The sequence below is a fragment of the Brassica rapa genome, chromosome A01 (genome assembly GCF_000309985.2).
Source record: "Brassica rapa cultivar Chiifu-401-42 chromosome A01, CAAS_Brap_v3.01, whole genome shotgun sequence".
In the NCBI taxonomy this organism is placed as follows: domain Eukaryota; kingdom Viridiplantae; phylum Streptophyta; class Magnoliopsida; order Brassicales; family Brassicaceae; genus Brassica; species Brassica rapa.
The window spans coordinates 2,588,315-2,607,136 of record NC_024795.2 but is presented as its reverse complement, the minus strand read 5'-3'; the positions used below and the strand labels follow the sequence as shown (position 1 = coordinate 2,607,136).

The 18,822-nt window shown below is 38.0% G+C and overlaps 5 protein-coding genes across 10 annotated transcripts; 1 reads left to right on the top strand and 4 right to left on the bottom strand.

Moving 5' to 3' along the window:
* Positions 1-171: 171 nt before the first annotated feature.
* On the bottom strand, positions 172-4,619 carry LOC103850658 (potassium channel KAT3). 2 transcript variants are annotated; one of them, XM_009127446.3, is made up of 13 exons: positions 3,784-4,555; positions 3,463-3,678; positions 3,028-3,189; positions 2,872-2,929; positions 2,424-2,741; positions 1,922-2,161; positions 1,743-1,841; positions 1,627-1,659; positions 1,338-1,523; positions 1,161-1,238; positions 894-972; positions 654-785; positions 172-443 (listed from the first exon to the last, which is right to left on the bottom strand). In XM_009127446.3, the coding sequence occupies exons 1-13, from the start codon at positions 4,032-4,034 to the stop codon at positions 340-342; spliced, it is 1,956 nt and encodes a 651-aa protein (XP_009125694.2). In that variant the 5' UTR covers positions 4,035-4,555; the 3' UTR covers positions 172-339. The 2 variants fall into 2 exon arrangements, with proteins under 2 accessions (XP_009125694.2, XP_009125701.2); XM_009127453.3 differs by lacking the exon at positions 654-785 and having other exon boundaries at positions 172-441; positions 3,784-4,619.
* Positions 4,620-5,726: 1,107 nt separating this feature from the next.
* LOC103850620 (serine/threonine-protein kinase AFC3) lies at positions 5,727-8,875 on the top strand. Of its 4 annotated transcripts, none has more exons than XM_009127408.3 (13): positions 5,727-5,885; positions 5,952-6,084; positions 6,238-6,355; positions 6,518-6,544; positions 6,640-6,793; positions 6,877-6,925; positions 7,182-7,296; positions 7,428-7,519; positions 7,676-7,823; positions 7,943-8,007; positions 8,104-8,201; positions 8,294-8,399; positions 8,493-8,744. In XM_009127408.3, the coding sequence occupies exons 2-13, from the start codon at positions 5,998-6,000 to the stop codon at positions 8,628-8,630; spliced, it is 1,197 nt and encodes a 398-aa protein (XP_009125656.1). In that variant the 5' UTR covers positions 5,727-5,885; positions 5,952-5,997; the 3' UTR covers positions 8,631-8,744. The 4 variants fall into 4 exon arrangements, with proteins under 4 accessions (XP_009125656.1, XP_009125672.1, XP_009125664.1 ...); XM_009127416.3 differs by having other exon boundaries at positions 5,775-5,885; positions 5,958-6,084; XM_009127424.3 differs by having other exon boundaries at positions 5,764-6,084; positions 7,428-7,498; positions 8,493-8,875.
* LOC103850648 (probable E3 ubiquitin ligase SUD1) lies at positions 8,591-12,877 on the bottom strand. The gene is made up of 9 exons (XM_009127436.3): positions 12,282-12,877; positions 11,546-12,118; positions 10,921-11,454; positions 10,660-10,847; positions 10,225-10,551; positions 10,003-10,157; positions 9,745-9,896; positions 9,518-9,664; positions 8,591-9,432 (listed from the first exon to the last, which is right to left on the bottom strand). Exons 1-9 carry the CDS (start codon positions 12,516-12,518, stop codon positions 9,055-9,057), a joined length of 2,691 nt encoding a protein of 896 aa, XP_009125684.1. The 5' UTR covers positions 12,519-12,877; the 3' UTR covers positions 8,591-9,054.
* A 160-nt stretch (positions 12,878-13,037) lies between these two features.
* On the bottom strand, positions 13,038-16,594 carry LOC103850604 (probable E3 ubiquitin ligase SUD1). 2 transcript variants are annotated; one of them, XM_033279384.1, is made up of 9 exons: positions 16,469-16,594; positions 15,524-16,326; positions 14,828-15,271; positions 14,534-14,721; positions 14,177-14,458; positions 13,966-14,117; positions 13,735-13,886; positions 13,506-13,652; positions 13,038-13,415 (listed from the first exon to the last, which is right to left on the bottom strand). In XM_033279384.1, the coding sequence occupies exons 2-9, from the start codon at positions 16,280-16,282 to the stop codon at positions 13,041-13,043; spliced, it is 2,499 nt and encodes an 832-aa protein (XP_033135275.1). In that variant the 5' UTR covers positions 16,283-16,326; positions 16,469-16,594; the 3' UTR covers positions 13,038-13,040. The 2 variants fall into 2 exon arrangements, with proteins under 2 accessions (XP_033135275.1, XP_033135276.1); XM_033279385.1 differs by having other exon boundaries at positions 13,502-13,652; positions 15,524-16,594.
* Positions 16,595-16,819: 225 nt separating this feature from the next.
* On the bottom strand, positions 16,820-18,760 carry LOC103850595. The gene is made up of 2 exons (XM_009127368.3): positions 18,411-18,760; positions 16,820-17,603 (listed from the first exon to the last, which is right to left on the bottom strand). Exons 1-2 carry the CDS (start codon positions 18,616-18,618, stop codon positions 16,966-16,968), a joined length of 846 nt encoding a protein of 281 aa, XP_009125616.1. The 5' UTR covers positions 18,619-18,760; the 3' UTR covers positions 16,820-16,965.
* Positions 18,761-18,822: the final 62 nt, after the last annotated feature.

The window sequence follows — 18,822 nt, the reverse complement described above, 5'->3', positions numbered from 1 at the left end:
AAGATAATGCGTATAGACCAAATGAAAGGAAACATAAGACTAGAAATAACTACGTATATAGCGATTTCAAAAGTCAAAACTATAGTTAAGATAAGTAATGATCATATGAACTTTGTTGCACACAGATGCAATCTGAAATCTGAAATAATACGAGTTCAGGGACGTCAACCCAAAAAAAAAGTATAAAGTTCATCTTATAATAGATTGATAACTGAACTGGACATATACAATCTGAATTTGCTTCTTGTTATATATATGAAAAAGACGACAAATATATTAACGTACTTTCGAGATGTATGTGGGAAGTGAGAATTGTAATATATTTGTTATTTATATTAGTTAGAAAATATATAAATTATCGTTTTCTCGGAGAGCATCAAGCTGTTCAACATGTGCACCATCTGCCATCAGAATCGTGCTTCCTCGTCTCCCGAACTTCTTCTCTGCATCCATCAAAGTTATACAAATTTAATAATCACAATCCAACAATTGTAGTGTTGTGTTTAATATAAATCTACACATATTGATATAAGTAAATGATTATAGTTGGAAAGCATAACCGGACGGACGGTCGCTTTTTATAATCTCCATATAAGTATATTTTTAAAATATAGAGATAATAATTAAAATAAGTAGTGAAAGAGTAAACTGACCAGCTAAGTCGAAGAGAAGTTGGATAGAATCAGGTAACATGACAAGTCTGCCATTGTTGTTGTTATCGTGATTAGGAGGATGTCCATGGATTATCACTCTTATGGGAGCTCCTTCTCTTTTACGTTCTTCTGCTGCATTAAAATGTCCATGAATTATGATGATGATCTAACATACATATTTAAAAATGAGAAAAATGAAAAACTGTAATTCCAAATCTACAAATTAAGTTGTCTTCTTACTCTTTTCATTTTCATCTCCTGGGACCATAACTATCTCATCATTGTTACTCTGTGGTACTTCCTCTGTATGAACCGTTTCCTATGACAAAATTATATGGATTCATCTCAAAACCAATTGATAATCGTTACGTGAGCACTATGCATTTGTTGTAAGAAAATCAATGGTCCTTAAACCGATATATATGTAAAATGTAGAGTAATTTAACTCCCAAAACTTTTTGGTTAGCCAAAAAGATAAATGTAGAGTAACCTTGAGAAAAGAATTACCTGAGCATCTTCATTAGCTAATAAATCTCTAAGAAAGGGTATTTCTTTCTTCAAGTCATCATTTAAATCCTTGAGATACTACAAAAAAATTAAATCATTATCAATGTTATAATATAAGCACTAGTTGCTGATGTGTTTTAACTGTTTTAAGGTTAGTGGAGAGTTTGATGAACTTACAGTCATGAAATTGGTAATTATCATTTTGGAGTCTTCGATATCAGATTGAACCATTTCTTTGAACCTATGATGACCGATTCGAATAACCTGAGAAAGCCTCCTTGTCCTCACAGTGAAAGGCTGAGGAATGTTGAAGACAACTCCAATCTCTCCTGCCATATCCCCTGGACCTAACTTCGCCAATACCTTCATCACCATTTATAAAATCAATTCTTAATTCTCTATATCATTGTTGAGTGTAATTAAATGTGTTTTACTTTTAACTATAAGTAATGGTTTAGAGTTTTACCTGTTCACTTGCACCCTTGGATCTAATTATCTCCTGTGATTTCAAAATTTATTATATTTATCAACTGAAGTCAAGTTATATATATTTTGAGAATGTATATGACATAGATAACATACCACTCCTCCAGACACAAGTATGTAGAAATCCGTTGGAATCTCATTTTGTAATATCATCTCCATTTTAGGCGGGAAATACTCTGCTTTTATGTTAGAAACCTACAAAAACAAATAGGAACAATTAGTTAATGCCTTCTTTAACAAGGAACAAAAATAAAATGGACTTGTTGATGGATCACCATCTGAACGATGAGGCCATCAGGTAATCCTTTAAAAAGATAAGCATTCTCTATGACCGAGCGGAATAAATGCTCGTTAATGCTTGATCTTATGGCCTTAGGTAAGTCTTGGAGAACCTCTTCTTGTTTTAACTCAGCAGTCTTGAACTTGAGCTGCATATGTGCAAGCATCTGATCCCTCATCATATCCGGTAACTTATTCTTGCTTGTGTACCGCAATATATGATTGAATGCACTTCTCTGTCCAACAACATGAATACTTTGTTAACCGTGGCCGGTTTTGGTTACATCCGGATGAAACATTAGTCTTGGTTGGAGCTACTATATATAAGTCGCATGATCTCCAAATTGTTGACTTTAACTTAATAAGATTAATCTCAAAATGTTTATGGTTTCTTAAATCTCAGATACGGCTTTGTTCTTAAAGTAACTATAGCCATTTGGTTTTTAGTGAATGAAACCATGTAATGAAAGAGGTGATGATTGTAATGAAAGAATGTACCATGGTGAATGTACGAAGAGCGCCATGGACAACAAGATTGGTCATGTTACCGATGATATAAGCGGTGAGACCAATGTTGAAAAGCATGTAGAACATGTTGAACGTCTTCTCACGTGTATTAACCGCATGCAAATCGCCATAACCCACGGTGGTGAGTGTGACAATGGACCAGTACATTGAGTAAGTGTACCCTAGCCATATGCTTCTGTCCTTGAAATCCTCAACTTGAGATCCTATCCATGTATCTACAGGGCTTGGATAATGGTAGGCTATCCAGAATAAAATGCAACCCCCAATGTGTACCCAAAATATCGTTACCTAAAAATAAATTATGAAAAAAGATGGATAAAAAGCCAACCAAGTTCGAGACTAGCTAGTAACCAATCGCATATATGCCGGTATCGACTTATAACAAGTGTATGTGGATCACATGTCACGTGGAACTTACGCAAAGAAGCTTAATGACTCTGATCACGAAGTAGTTGAAAAGTGTGTCTTTCTCTAGCCTATAACAATAAAAAGAGATACATTTATATGACTTATGAAGAATATGTGTATTATAATGTTCAAAACATGTACATATGTGTCTAAAAAATATATACACCTTTTAAAGAGTTCGGCAACACGACGGAGACGCCAGAGGCGGAGCAAATTAAGGAAGCCAAAAGCTTGGCCTCGTCCGCTATTTCCGGTGACAGTTTTATAAATGAACTGAATCGGTAACGTTGATACTACGTCCATCACAAAAGCCAAGCTCTTCAAGTACCTGACAATGGCTTCACATATTCCATATTATTCTCAACCCTTAACTATATTAATATATACTCACGTCAAATAAATCATTACCAGGACGTGAGTATAATGAAGCTACTTATTTTTCCATGTAAGTTATAACTAGGTAGTCGTTAGAAACAATTTTTTTGGAAAAATCATACTAACGATCAAACATATGATTTAATTTTTATGAGATTTAAATGACAAAAATATATATTAATATACTGTGAAATAACTTAGGTATTACTATTATTGATTTATCTACCGTCTGGCGATGAGGTTGTAATCGTCGACGATGAGGTAAGTAGAAGTATCCAAGTAGGCAACAAAAAAAGTGAGGACGATATCGACGGCGAAGAAAAAGTCAACGACGAGATCAATGGTCAGAAAAGCTCCATCAGCAGCTTTCTCGAAAGCCAACTCAAAGATAGATGCCCACGCCGAGTACCCCACCAAGATCACCAAAAACAATTCCCACAACCTACCAATAAATATATATATTTCATTTTCTTTGTTTTATAATAATGTTTTAATGTTAGAAATGATGTATTCTTCTTCATACTATAGTGAAAATATTGTAAAGAACCTGTAACGACGATCATAAGGAAGAACGATGAAAGGCTTGGAAGAAGGATTGTTCTCGACGACTGTCCCAAACGCAGGCAAGAGACTGCTTGAAACCGACGTTATGTTCTTCACATCTTTGCTCGACCTTCTTCTGAATAGTAACGATAACGGCGATCTCTCTTCCGTCGTTCCTAACGGCGCCGTCGAAGCCCTTCCTCCTCTAAACAGCAAAGGTAACGGCGATCTCGCCTCTGAAGTCGTCGCGGACATACTTGTTTCCTTCTTCTTTTCTCTCCGTCACGCTTGGTTGCCTCTCTTGTCATTTATATTATCGTTTGTTTTTTTCCTTATTTAAATTATGAGAAGGTGGTGAGCGAGTTTCGTTGACTTTATTAACATTTTCCGTAATAATTTGTGGGGGAAATAGTTTTTCTAATCAAATTATATACTGTCACTACAAGTCTACAACATGTGTGTGTCCGTAATAAAGTTAGTAATAACATGATTTTATTCTGCAATACGTATACGTGCTAGTTTCTCGGGTTCCATACTAAATGTACCCACTCCAGATATACCCTTTGTTTTCCCGAAGGGCTCATCGGCACTTTTGACTTGTATTCACGTCTCTGTGTGTATTCAATATGACAACAAGTGTAATGATATAATCGAGACCTACAGAATAGAACTAGAGGATAAGGTTCTTTTTTCTACGAAAATGTTATTTAAGTAGTAGAGCTGAAGTATTGATATTCTCAAAGTCAAATCTGGACGTATTTATTTTTGTTTTTTATCAACGATGACACCTGACAGACAGGAATCGTAATGTTGAGAACAATGCCAACGATAATAAATACATTAATAAATTAAGATAACAACACTATAGTACTATGTTTTAGTACATTTTTTTTTTGGGTCTAAATGTTAGTACATTTTTTTTTTGTTTTTAACTGACACAATATACGTGAAAGAACATAAGTAAGAAAAAAAAACATTTACATATTAATAAGGGCAATTGTCAATAATAACACTTTTTGAAGTTTATGTCTCAAAAATAGCACTAGAAGGAGAAAGTCACAAAAATGACATTTATTAAAGGGTAAAATATCCTTAATACCCTTGGTTTAAAATTAAATAAACAAACAAAAATAAATAAAAATTAAAAAAGTTAAAAAAATTAAAAAAAAAGAAATTTTTTTTATAGTTTCAGATTATATGTTTTCAGATTCGAAATTTTTATAATTTTTTTTTTTTCAATATTTTTTTTTTTATTTTTTTTTTCAAAAATTTTTTTATAATTTAAAAATACTTTTTGAAACTGTTTTTAAAATTTTTATTTTTTATTTTATTTTTTATTTTTTATAAAATTTTAAACCCTAATTCCAAAACCCCACCCCCTTAACTCTAAACCCTAATTAACCCAAGGGTTATAAGTGTATATTTACCTCTTTAATGAAACCTATTTTTGTGACTTTGAGCCTTGAGTGCTACTTTGAGAACAAAAACTTGGTTTGGTGTTATCCTAGTCTTTTTATCTATTAATAATCTTCTGAAGTGTTGGATGTGCATGTAGTTTGTCTATGATGATTGTCATGTTTGATCATATTCCAAGATGCATTATAAATCGATCTTTTGTCGTGTTTCTATATAGGACAAAAGTAAGACGACTCAGATATATATGAATGAAAGTGTCACGGATGCTTTAAAAAAAAAGTGTCACGGACTAGAGATGCTATGTTGTGCTCGATCGCCGGGTGAGAAGAATAATAGATGCAGTGATGTGTTTGCACTAATAGATGCGGCATATGCCCTGAAACGAACGCCAAGATAAATTTTCTCCATAATGGGCCTGGGCCGATATTATAACGTCTCGTAACTACCGGGCTAATTTTGCAGATCCGAAAAATCTTTAGACCCGGTATGCCTCGGTCCGGGTTCACTACGCAATTCGAAACCGAAGGGATTGACCGGTTAAAAATTGGTTAACACAAACCAAATATCTTGTACGGTTGTACCCGTAAGACTGTTAATCAGAAACCCTAGTCCTCGGCTTCCATCATCGTTCTTCTCCTTTCGTCGATTACTCGATTCGCCGCCACCGCCTTGTGCTCAGCCATTCACAGTGTATACATGTTATCGAGTTCTCTCTCTCTACGTTAAAGAGCTTCTGGTAGAACTTTCCCTCTTTAGTTGCAGATTGGCATCATAATTCGTTTTTTTGATGCGTCGGTGATCGATGGTGAACGAATTCGAGAAGATGGATAAGGAACGAGTTAGAAAACGGCCTCGTATGACCTGGGACGAGGCCCCAGCTGAACCTGACGTTCGTCTTCTTCTTCTTCATCCTAATTTTTTTAATTCAAATTAAAGCTTTCACATTTAGAAATTAGGTTTTAACATTCCTTTAAACGTGGAGAGAAGATTAAAGCTTTCACAATTCTAATAATGTTTTGTTTGTTTGTTTATGTGTGGATAGGCTAAAAGGTCTCAGAGACATGGAAGCGATGGGAGGGTTTTGTTATCACCACCACTAAGGGAGGATGATCGCGACGGCCATTACAATTTCAGTTTGAGAGAGAATCTCACTCCTAGATGTGAGTTGCTTTTTGTTTTGATGAGTTTTTGATTGATAAAGTTGCTAACTTTCCACTGTTGGCAGTATTGCATCAAGAATGATCTGTGTTCGCCTTTTATGAACATTGTTTATTGTTTAGCTTTTACTCACTCCAATCTGTGTTTTTGTTTTTTTTGGACAGATAAGATACTAAGCAAGATGGGTGAAGGTTAGCTTGTCAAGTGGCATGGTGTGTTCGAGATAAAAAAAATGTTTATGTGAATCAAAAATCGCGCCATTTCAGTGTCGTTGCTGGTGTTGTAGGCACATTTGGTCGGGTTTTGGAATGTTGGGATCGTGAAACTAAAGAATATGTGGCTGTAAAGATTATCCGAAGCATCAAGAAATACAGGGATGCAGCTATGATCGAAATTGATGTTCTTCAGAAGCTTGTTAAGACTGACAAAGGCCGCAAACGGTATTTTTGATCTATCTATCTTTTAGCTGATTGCAAAGAGTGACATCATGCTCAGTTTACTCATCTCTGCTTTGTCGTTGCAGATGTGTAGAGATGAAGGACTGGTTTGATTACCGGAATCATATTTGCATTGTAAGTATTCCAGTTCCTTATTAACTTCTTCCGACATCGAAATGCAACTCTAGATATTGTTGGTTATATGTTCAGTGACCTGTTATTGTTAGAAGTGAATGACTATTGACTAGTCATAGGCTCCCTGGCTAGATTTCTTTTGTTTGTTTCCTGATTTATATAAATCCAGTTCCATGTACATATAATGCATGTAGTTTTTGTTGGTGATGTTTGGAACTAAAACCTTCCTTTGAATGAATTGTAATGGTGTTACCAGGTGTTCGAGAAGCTTGGGCCAAGTTTGTTTGACTTTCTAAAGAGAAATAAATACTCCGCATTTCCTCTGGCTCTTGTCCGTGATTTTGGATACCAGCTTTTGGAATCTGTTGCATGTCTGTGAATTGTTCCTTTCAGCTGTTTTTAATAGCATTTTCAATTTCCTTTCTTTCTCAGTTCGGTAGCTGTTGTCCAACCTAATGCCTCTCTGTTCTTAACATCTTTTTATTTTCTTTCTTGTCTACAGATATGCACGAGTTACAGTTAGTTCACACCGACCTCAAGCCCGAGAACATTCTATTGGTATCTTCAGAAAATGTAAAGCTTCCTGACAATAAGGTATCTAGAATATATTTAGATTAAGGTTGTGCTTGGTTTGAAACCAAAAAAAAAAAGTTTGATTTATGTAGTAATTAAATAAGCTAGTATTTTGTAGAAATTTTCTTTTGTTAGAGTGGCACTTTTGACAGTTTGGTGTTTGATTTTGATAAACAGAGGAGTGGTTCAAATGAGACGCATTTCAGGTGTTTACCAAAGTCAAGCGCCATTAAAGTGATTGATTTTGGCAGTACTGTTTGTGATAACCGGATTCACCACTCTGTTGTCCAAACAAGGCATTACAGGTCCCCTGAGGTCATTTTAGGTTGGTAAATTAGTTATTTGCGCAACAATACATACTTGCGGAGTATTTCATAGCTGACACTTACCTACGAATGAACATGATTTTTTTCATGGTAACTAACTAGTGGCATATCATTGCAGGTCTAGGATGGAGTTATCAATGTGACTTATGGAGCATTGGTTGTATACTATTTGAACTATGCACGGTAAGTTCTTTCTCATTTTGTTGTATAGTGAATACGTATCTCCCTGTTTTCAGTCGTTTTGCTTACTATTGTCAACATTTTAAAACTGTACATTAGGGCGAGGCTCTCTTTCAAACGCATGATAACCTTGAACACCTAGCGATGATGGAGAGAGCATTGGGACCTCTGCCTGAACATATGACCCGAAAAGCCAGGTTACTTATCTACTTCCACAAACCTTTGGGTACAGGAAACTTCAAAGAGATATAAATGCTCATTGCTTGTTTGGTCATTATGTTTTTTGCAGCCGGGGTGCTGAGAAATATTTTAGGAGAGGAGGTAGGCTGAATTGGCCGGAAGGGGCCAACTCTAGAGAGAGTATTAGAGCTGTAAAAAGACTTGATCGTCTGAAGGTTGTGCACCATTGCTATGTTTTAGTGTCTATTGATGTATCTTTTGTTTGAGATGTCATAATCTGAAGTTGAAAATGCTCACGAAACTTGCAGGAGATGGTAGCGAGGCATGTAGACAGCACAAGATCTGGATTTGCAGATCTGTTGTATGGTTTACTGCAGTATAATCCATCCGAGCGTCTCACAGCAAACGAGGCTCTTGACCATCCTTTCTTTAAGAGCGCAGGTTGAGATTTTAGAAGAAGCAAAAACAGAGGAGGCAAAAGTGTTTGTCTAAATAGCAATGTGCATCATAAACTGTAGAATTTTTACTTGGTATCAAGTTTTTTCTTTCTAGATTCTAAAGCTCCTTGTCTCATTAGCACCACATACAAGAGTATTCAGGTTTCAAGTTTGGCTACAGAATAATCTCTGTTGTAATTACATTGTGTGTTGTTGAGAGCTACAAAGAAAAAAACTTTGACCACATTTTGAAACTTCTCGATTTTGTACGTAAATTGCCAGAAATAGTTTAATCTTTAACGTGAAAAAAACAAAACGGACTACCAAAACGAAAATATCGTCAAAATTTTCTAAGAGATGCGTAGAAAAAACTGAAAAATTAGTTGTCTATGCAACAAACGTCCAGTGTCATAGTCTTGAGTTGATTCCTTACTCATGAATGATCTTCAATGAAGTCAGCCACTCTGTCTCCCACCATATACCGATCATTGTATTCCAGACGATGAATGTAATGGAACAGATCGAGGGTGAGCTTGGCTATGAACCCTATGATGATGATGGCTAATAACACCGGCCATATGAGCCTCTGCACGGCTAGGTCGACTGCACCAGAAAACTGAAGCAATGGCAATAGAGAGTTGGCCACCACGAAAGGGAACACAAGAGTGATTAGAAGAGTCTTTATGATCGGACAAATGACTTTTCCAAGCAGCCACTTCCATGGAAGCCTGTTGATTCCTACACTCCTGATTCTCTTGAGCTTCTCCCGACACGCCACAGTTGCGAAACAGTTGACACGCGTGAACATTGTCTGTAATAAAAGAAAGAGAATCGAGATATTACTTGTTAAGCAAGAAAGCGTGAAAACCAAAAAACCTTAAAGATGGATTCCTTACTAGATAGGTCCAGATGTGGAGGACAACTAGTCCGATCAACCAATCTCGGAGAAATGAATAAACCGGGGTTTCGCTTAGGGGCACTTGTGTTGGGATGATGATCATAAGATCGATAAGAAGACCAAGTAACATTGGTATGAAGGAGACCTGTTTATCAAATTTTGCAAGTTAGTTACACAAAAGCGTTTTTCAATAATGCTGAGAGGAAGAGTTTTGAGTTTTCTTACCCAGACTGAGAACAGTAAGGCATTCCGTATCCACAGCAGAACAAGGTTGAGAAGCAAATCGGTTCTTCTAATCATGATATGGTTAATTATGAAGCATGCCCCGATATAGGTTACTCGCAGGATATAGCATCCAATCCAGAACCCATAAAGATCTAAAATGAGACACTTATCATTAATTAGAGCATAACATGAAAACTGGCATTTGCAATGAAGCCGTATGAAGAAAAGTAATGAAGCAAGATGATGGAAGTTACAAACCGTCGTGTTTGAGTCCGAACTTATCCAGGATGAAAGAGATAGAGTGGAAAAAAGTCCTTCCCACCAGAATAGGCAACGCCATGGAAATTGTACTAATGAGAAACAGGCTCACAGTAGCTAGAACCAACATCAATCCAATCCTCAGTTTTATAAACCTGCAACTTCAGGTTATTAGAACATGAACAAGTTTAACTCTTTATTGAAAAGCTATCTATCTGTTACCTATCGTCGTCAGTATCGTCTTCAGAAGTGGTATCATGCTGAGAACCATAGAAGCTGACTAGAGATCCTTCAGCTATGGAAAGCACTTGAGACCATTCATCAGCAATCTCCAGCCCTTGTTGCAACAATGGTCTCACATTCTGGTTTGCATGGTTTCCGAGAAAGAAGTCCCTCAACTGAAGCCAGGAACTGACAATGATAATCCACTTGTGAACTATGGGTTCTATAGCTGGTTGAATAAGATCGACTAACCAATCGATTACTCTTATTCTCCCTAACCATAAATAAGCAGCCATTGAGAGAAACATAATCCTTTCTTCATAGAACCTGCATCATATATTCATGCGTTTTTTATTAGATTACAGAAAAATATCGAAGTACAGTAGCATGAAACTAGCCATGATACAAGGTAAGTAGAGGCAAAAAGGATCTTACCATAAATGGAGCGGGAAAAAAGAGGGGCTGATGAAAGAGATAGTCATTATTGGCAAGTGAACCAAAATCACCATCAATGATGCATGGAAAGCCAACGCAAAGAGAAGTTGGCCAAGGTACAGTTTAGTGATCTTGTAGTTGGGATCAGTAACATCTAGTAGAAACCAAAAGGGTCGTTTCTGCAAAATCTATCGAAAGAAAAAATACATTTTAACAATCTCATCCATGAAAGTAAAACTAAACTAAACTAAATTGGGTTACCTTCTGGATAAGCTCCATTGAATTGGAAACTAATAGCAAGTAAAGTTCTCCGTACACCCAATGTACTATCATCACGAAGGGATAGTCTGAAACGAACTCAAGCCTCCGGGAAACTGTAATTCCAAGTATAGGGAGTGTGCAAAAATCTAACCAGCAGCCAAGCACCAAAGGCAACACTCCAAACTTCAAACTCAAGACGAAACCCTCTTTAAGTTTAACCACATACAGATTTTTCCACACTTTGGCTGAAAGAATCCATAAGAGGTATAGGAGTGCCACTGCTACCACGAGAAATCCCAGTGATAAGTTCTTTGCTATGGCTCGACTCAAAGTTGAAAAACTTCCAAGATAAGCCAAGGAAAGTGACAGCATAGTCCAATACCCAATAACGACTAGTTCTTGTGGAAGTGAGTCGTCTCCTGAAAGAAGCTGCGTAGCTACCCCCATACGTTGGAAAAGAAGGATGACAAGTCTCCCCATCATAAATGGAAGAAGAACGAAGAAGAATGAGACATAAAAGCTGATGGCAAGAACCTGCAGATATTAAAACAAAACTTGTTAATATAATAAAACATTTTTCCAAATATGGATAACTAAGAAGAAATGTGTAGAATCAGGGACTTACAGCAAATGCATTGTCATCAAGAAGGAAAAGAAACCTCCTCACTGCTCCAAATTCACGAAGCTGTGGGTTTCGAAGACGAATCACTGCTTCACGAGGTTCAACCAAAACGGCGTGGAAGAATCCACGGCGTGTGAGACAATCATGCCACCAATCACAAAGAATCCCCACAGATTTCCAAAACGCACACGCAACTCCTCCTCCTCCTCCTCCTCCAACACGTCCTTGTTCGTTCTCTCCATGGATCTCACGGTGAACCAACCATGAGATATCTTCAGCCGCAAGCTTTAGAACCGCCATCATGGTCATAATATAGGCAATCCAACCGTTGTACAAGAAGCCAGCCAAGAGCAAAGCGAATTTCTCAGAAACTCTGAAAACTCTCTGGTTCTCAATCGCAGTACTTCGTCCCCATGGATGCAAAGAAAAGCAAAAGGCGTTGAAGAGAAACACGAAGACGTAAGCAGCGACGCGTAGTGCCCTCAGCGACAGTCCTCTGACAAACTCATGCCATGGGAGCCTCTCCGGTGCGTTCTCAGAGTAAACAGGTACGAACGAGTAGCTACGCCTACATACCTGAGTTGACGAAGATTTTGTAAAGCAAACATGTATTGTGGTTACGAATCTTCTAGAAACACAGTCACGATGAGATTAAAGCTTAAAAAAAAAAGAAGCTAAAATCCTATTTCTTCTTCACAAGAAATCAAAAACAGAATGAGAGAGAGAAAGAGGAAGAAACCTCGCACTGCTTGAATCCGCGGCGGTTGAGCCAGAGACGGAGACACTTCTGGTGAACGTACTTGATGGATCCTCTACACGCGCAGGGATACCTCAACGGATCGTTTGGTCCTTCCGGTGATCGGCAAATCCGGCACAAATCTCCTCCGTCGTCGTCGTCGTCGTCTTTGTCACTTTCTTCTGCCGGGAGAGCTCGATCGTAGCCACCGTCTTCGTTCTCCGCCGGAAAAACGTCCATATTCTCGCGCCTCTCTCACCCGCTTCTCTCTCTCTCTCGGTCACTAGCTTCTCTGTCTCTCTCGTCACTTGTTCATGCTAAAGCTTAAAAGAAGCAAATATATTTTAAATTAAAATAAATTAAAAAGCGAGCCAGAGGCCGTTTTGACGATTCGTACCGTTCATTGTTTGTTTGTGGTAGAAAGTCACTTTCTACTTTGCTTTACCTCCGTAAAACTGTAAAATTTAACTTTTTTTTGGACAAGTAAGTAAAATTCAACCTTTAGTCACAGTAATTTCTTTTTTTGAGCAACAAAGTCACAGTAATTAAAACAACAGAATTTTCTAGTGTCCCCCACGAGGTTTGATTTTGACGTTCGTGGACTGGGACCTACTAAATTTGACTAAATATTAATCATTTATCCAAATCATTGACTCCATAATAACATTCTGAAACTGCATTTAATTATGTACGTAACAATGTTGAAAACTAGTAGTATATTCTATGTTGATATAACACCATTGGTTTTGGCCGTTTGCATACTCAGAGATCTTCAGTGAAATCGACCAACCTCTCTCCCACTTTGTACCGGTTATCGAATTCGACTTGGTGAAGGTAAATGATGAGGTTACGAACGAGCTTGGCACTAAACCATATGACCATAAATGCTAGCAACGCCGGCCAGACGAAACGTTGGACGGATAAGTTGGCTTCACGTGAGAATCCAAGAACAGGGAGCAGAGAGTTCACCAACACGTAAGGTACGCAGAGAGCGGTTAGAAGTGTGTTTATGGCCGAGCCAATAACATCTCGAATCAACCATGTGAAAGGAAGATGGTTGATACCGACGCTTCTTATTCTTTGAAGCTTTTCTCGCCATGCAACGGTCGCGAAGCAGGTGACTGGTGTGAACATAGTCTGCGAGTAAGAAAAAATATATAAAAGTGGTTACTTGTTACTCAAGAAAAGGAGATGATGATGATGATAATGATGAAGTTTCTTACTTACCAAGGCGATACAGATGTGAAGGACGTACACACCGATCAACCAGTGGTGGAGAAAGTTATACACAGGTGATTCGTCTAGCGGAACTTGTGATGGGATGATGATCATAAGGTTGATAAGGAGACCGAGCAAGCCAGGTACCACAAAGATCTGTTCATCCAGGTTGATAAGGAGACGTGTTAATTTATAGATATATCTCCACAGAAGAAGTAAAATTTTGAGTGTTTGTTACCCATATGGAGAACAACAAGACATTCTGGATCCATTTCATGACATGTTTGAGAAGCAAATCGACTCTTCTCGTCACGATATGGTCACAGACGAAGCATGTGATCTTATAGATTTTTCGCATGATACACAGGCCAATCCAGAAAGCACAAATATCTGCAGTTTTAACATTAGAAGCTCAAAACAAAGAAGAAAGGTGTATGGAGATTTGAAGCAAGATAAAGTAAGTACAAACCATCGTGTTCGAGTCCGAAACTTAGCATGTAGAAAGAGATAGACTGGAAGAAGGCTCTCCCAACCAGAACTGGTAAAGCCATGAAGGTTGTACTAACAAGAAACATACTCAAAGCAGCTAGAACTAGCAACAGTCCAATCCTCAGCATAAACCTGAAACTTGTTCAAGTTATTAGAGAGTTCTAAAATCTGCACCCAAGTAATTATGTTACCTTTCATCTCTTTGCTCGTGGGCATCATCTTCACATGTGGTATCTCTCTGAGATCCATAAAAGCTCACCATAGAGCCTTCAGCTATGCCAAACGCTAGTCTCACATTATGATTCATACCGTCTCTTCTAACCAAGAAACCACTTAACTTGAGGCAAGAACTGACAACAGTGATCCACTTGTGAACTATTGGTTTGATAGATTGTTTTATAGAGTTGGCTAGCCACCTGGGGCAGCATATATAAGCAGCGAGTAAGCCAAGCATGAACTCATCCTTGTAGACCCTGCACCATTTATAACACATTTTTATTCAAAAATCAATAAATTAGAAACAGTGTGTGGTAAGAGTAAGACCTTACCCAAACTTGAGAGGGAAAAAAGACCGGTTGATGAGAGTGATTGTCTTTATCGGAAAGTGAAACACAATCACTACCACTGCTCCATGGAAAGCAAAGGCAAAGAGTAAGGAACGAAGATGCAGTTTAGTGATTTTGTAGTTTGGTCCTGTGACATCTAAGAGGTACCAAAACGCACGTTTCTGAACAATCTGCCAAAAAGGAAGAATAATAATAAGAAGCTGAGTAAATTACGAAACAAAGATCAAAACGTTACCTCTTGGATAAGCTTCAACGAAACAAAGATCAAAACGTTACCTCTTGGATAAGCTTCATGCAAGATAAAGCAACAAGCAAGTACCCTATTCCTATACACCAATTTTTGGCAGCCATGAGCGGATACTCTGAAACGACCTCAAGCCGTTGTGAAACTGTTGATCCGGTAAGAGGGAACGTGCAGAAATCTATCCAGCAACCAAGCATCCAAGGCAGAAGGATCATTTTAAAACACAAGATCAATGCATCTTTAACCGAGAGTGAAAACCATCTTGTTCTGGTTGGATTCCGAATCAGAGTGAAGACGCTTTTAAGGTAAGCCAACCAAACTGAGAGTAGAACTATGTGTCCAACTGTAATCTCAGATATGTTTTCCAAAACCCAACCGTGTGGAGGGAAACAGCGTAGGAGCACAAAGACAGCTTGGCCAATCAAATAAGGTAACATATAGTCTAGGAAAGACCAAAAGATATTGATGGCAAGAACCTACAGAGCAAACAAGACCCCATACAAAATTAAAAAATATTTTAATCTCAGTAGTATATATTAGAAAATTGTATACAAAATTTTTATTTATCATAATAACTATATATTTTATAAAAACAAATAACTAATGGAAATGATTTAAAAAAAACAACTACATATTACATAGTTTAATTAGTTTATTAATATGATATTAACTAAGCAAAATAGCTGTTTCATAATTGTGGCCAAGACATTAAGGTTAAGAGTACTTACAGCAAGAGTGTTGTCATCCAAGAAGAAAAGAAACCTCCTTATGGCTCCAAACTCATGAAGCTGTGTGTTTCTTGGAACAAACGCAAGTGCAAGAGGTCCTCTCATAAACATGTCATGGAAGAATGGTAACTGTAAGAGCTGATCATGCCACCAATCACAAAGAATCCTCATATACTTCCATAACACAATCAGAACTCTAGTAACACCCTTATGTCTTAGACCATTCGCTATGAGATGCACAGTGCGTAACAACTCGTGTTCTGTTCTTACAAGCTCTTCGTAGACTACCCTCAGAACAACGATGAAAGTGATTTCAGTCACTATCTCGACGGTGTAAAGAAGACCAAGAAAGAAACATGACAGTTCAAAATCTCTCTTGCTCTCAAGAAACAACATGCAGTGTGAGTGGAAAGTAATCGCCAAGAGCCAAGGAAGGATCAGAGTCATGAAACGAAATGCTCTCAGTAGAAGGCTCATTAAGAGTTCTTGACATGGAAGTTTCTCTGGAGCGTTGTCGGAATAAACCGGAACGATTGAGTAGCTACGTTTACAAATCTCGCAGTGCTTGCTTCTACGACGATTGATCCAGAGAAATATGCAGTCAGTGTGGACATACTTGAGAGAGCCACGACATGCACAAGGATGCCTCAACGGATTGTTTGGCTCCTCCGGTGACTGGCAGATCCGGCAAATGTCTACATCTTCGTTTTTCATGTCTTTTGCTTCTGTCGGAACAGCTTCTTTGTTTTCTGTCTCCATTAAAGCTCCTCTTGTATCTCTCTTTCTCTCTCTGTGTTTCTCTTCTGCAAGTGAAAATAGGGTTGCTAAAAAGACATGTTCTTATATAAATAAATAAAACGTTTAATGATAGAATCGATATAACGCTTATGATTGGTCGTTTGACGTATGGTTCTGTTTCTTGCTTTTATGTTTCTTGACAACTACAGTGTACAGAGTTACAGAGAGTGAGTTTCTTCGTTGCTTCCTCTGAAACCATCTTTATATCTCATTAACTTTTTTTTTTCTCTCCTTTGAAAGATTAAAGAGACTAAATCATTAAAAACTAAAAATAAAAGTTAGTTTCTATAGAAAATGTAGTAGCGAGAATATTTAAAGACTAGAACAGGTTTTGGTTGATCAAGTGGGTTGTTGAAACAATTACCTAATACATGTGGAGTTTTAATTTCTCGGCAGAAGCAAGAGACGTGTCGCACAAGTTTTCTCCCAAAGAAAGTAAAAAAGTGAAAGGGGGAGCAGAGAGTGATGGTTTTGTTTTCTTCTACTCGAGTGTCAAAAAACATTAATAGACTCTCTTTATTATCAAGCCAATACTGAGATGAATATGAATAAGAGATGTTTGAGAATGTGGCTTACTAGCAATGTGTAGTAAGTGTATACAGATCACAAAACTAACTTGAGGGGAGAACAGAGAAACCCTTAACTTAAGCAAAGATGTTTTGTGTGAACAATAAGCCACATATGAGAATCACAGCGTACAAGCTAAAATCCATGGAGATTGCATCCATTATCTTCTTTATCATCATGACTGTCTCCAGTGCGTTGCCCACTTGGTCCGCTATGCCTTGTCCCGAGTTCTCTCGTCTCGAGGCTGAGGAAGGAGCTCCATGATGGGTCAGCAGAACACGTCCAAGCACGATTGTGGCGTCGGTCAAGAGAAGTAAGAGAACGGGTCTTAAGCTTACTATGCTGCTGCCTAGGGAAGAGAACCCGAGGTGAGATAGTATCACAAGAAGTGCGATCACGAGAGATGAGAACATCCTTGCGTATTCTGAGGCGTCGATGGCGGCTCCAATGTGTCTTGGAGTGATGGTGTTCACGAAATTGACTAGAGGAGTAAATGCTTGAGAAGAAGCCAAATCTACCACTGATGATGTTTGAGTGCTTGATGTTGCAGGGGACGGTTGTAGAGTTGTGTCTCTAGGATTTGAAGCTGAGGCTTCTCCCATTGTCTCGGTATACTTCCGAGGCTGAAGCGATTCTGCTCTGCTTTGATGGATGGTATGATCCACAGTATCAAATATGGAAGCATCGGATATGTTTTCCTGACGACTTGTGAAAACTGCAATGTTACAACTAGAATCATCAAAAACCAATACACTACTCCCTACGTTTTGTTAAAAAAAGATGCTTATAAGGGACTGTAATCAACAACATATGAATGATGCTAACACATGCTTCTCTATGAAACCAATTACATTGATCAAGATTATTGTTCAGAATATAACAAGTTAAGCAAGCATAACACACATTTGTAAATACGTGGATAAAGCAAGTAAATTGGTAACCTCTTAAGAGTACGGTAGTGCATAAAACACACACAAAAAGATCATTTCATAACCAGTGTGTTTCATCCACCGCTCTTACAAAGTTCAACAAAAGTATCTCTAAATCTTTTTTTTTATCTCATGTGCTATTACACTAGGCCTATGATAAGTTCATTAATCACGTCTACTGTTCCAGAAAAGAACTCTTCTAAAACCTCATTAAGATCTAATGTCAGCTTAAGTCAAGTACGTTCTCCCTGAAAACCTGGATTTTTAGCTGTTTCACAAGATATACATTTTAGATAACTATATGTAGTTATCGACCGTAAACCATATTACAAACCACATCATACTAGTATACATGAAGTGAACACCACACTGTAACTATCAAAGAAGCCAACTTGATTACTCCCTATGCTTCTAACACCATACATATTACATTTTAACACAATCTTTCAACACGACCCTCAAGATAATGGCATGGCTTTAGCAGCACATCATCACCCAATATTCCAAAAAGCAAGATGCAATTGCAAACACACACACACACGAACAATAACGGAAATCGAACTTAACGTACAAGGAGAGAACGAAAGAGGGACCTGTTTCTCGATCAGTGAGAATCTGCTCACGAGGCGTAACTGTGTCCGACGAGGATTCGTCAGTGGGGAGATGAGATTGGGAAAGTGAAGTGGGATCGGAAGAAGGCGGAGGAGGAACGTTGTTGATCTGACCAGTGATAAAGGCCAAGCGATCGGATCCTCTTTCTAAGATCTTCCTCCTCCTTGCTTCTCTGCTGTTCGACGCCATTGCCAGTTGAATTTTTCTTGTCTTCGGTCGGAGCGAGGACAGGAAACCAGTTCTGTCGGAATGTAAGATTGATCCTTTTAAAACGCGAATTCAAACGCCAAACGTCGATAAAAGAGTTTGTCGCGTTTCAAGTAAATGGGCTTAATGGGCCAATTTAAATGGGCCCTCGCCTTAAATTTTATTTACTCGAAAGCTGAGTAGGAG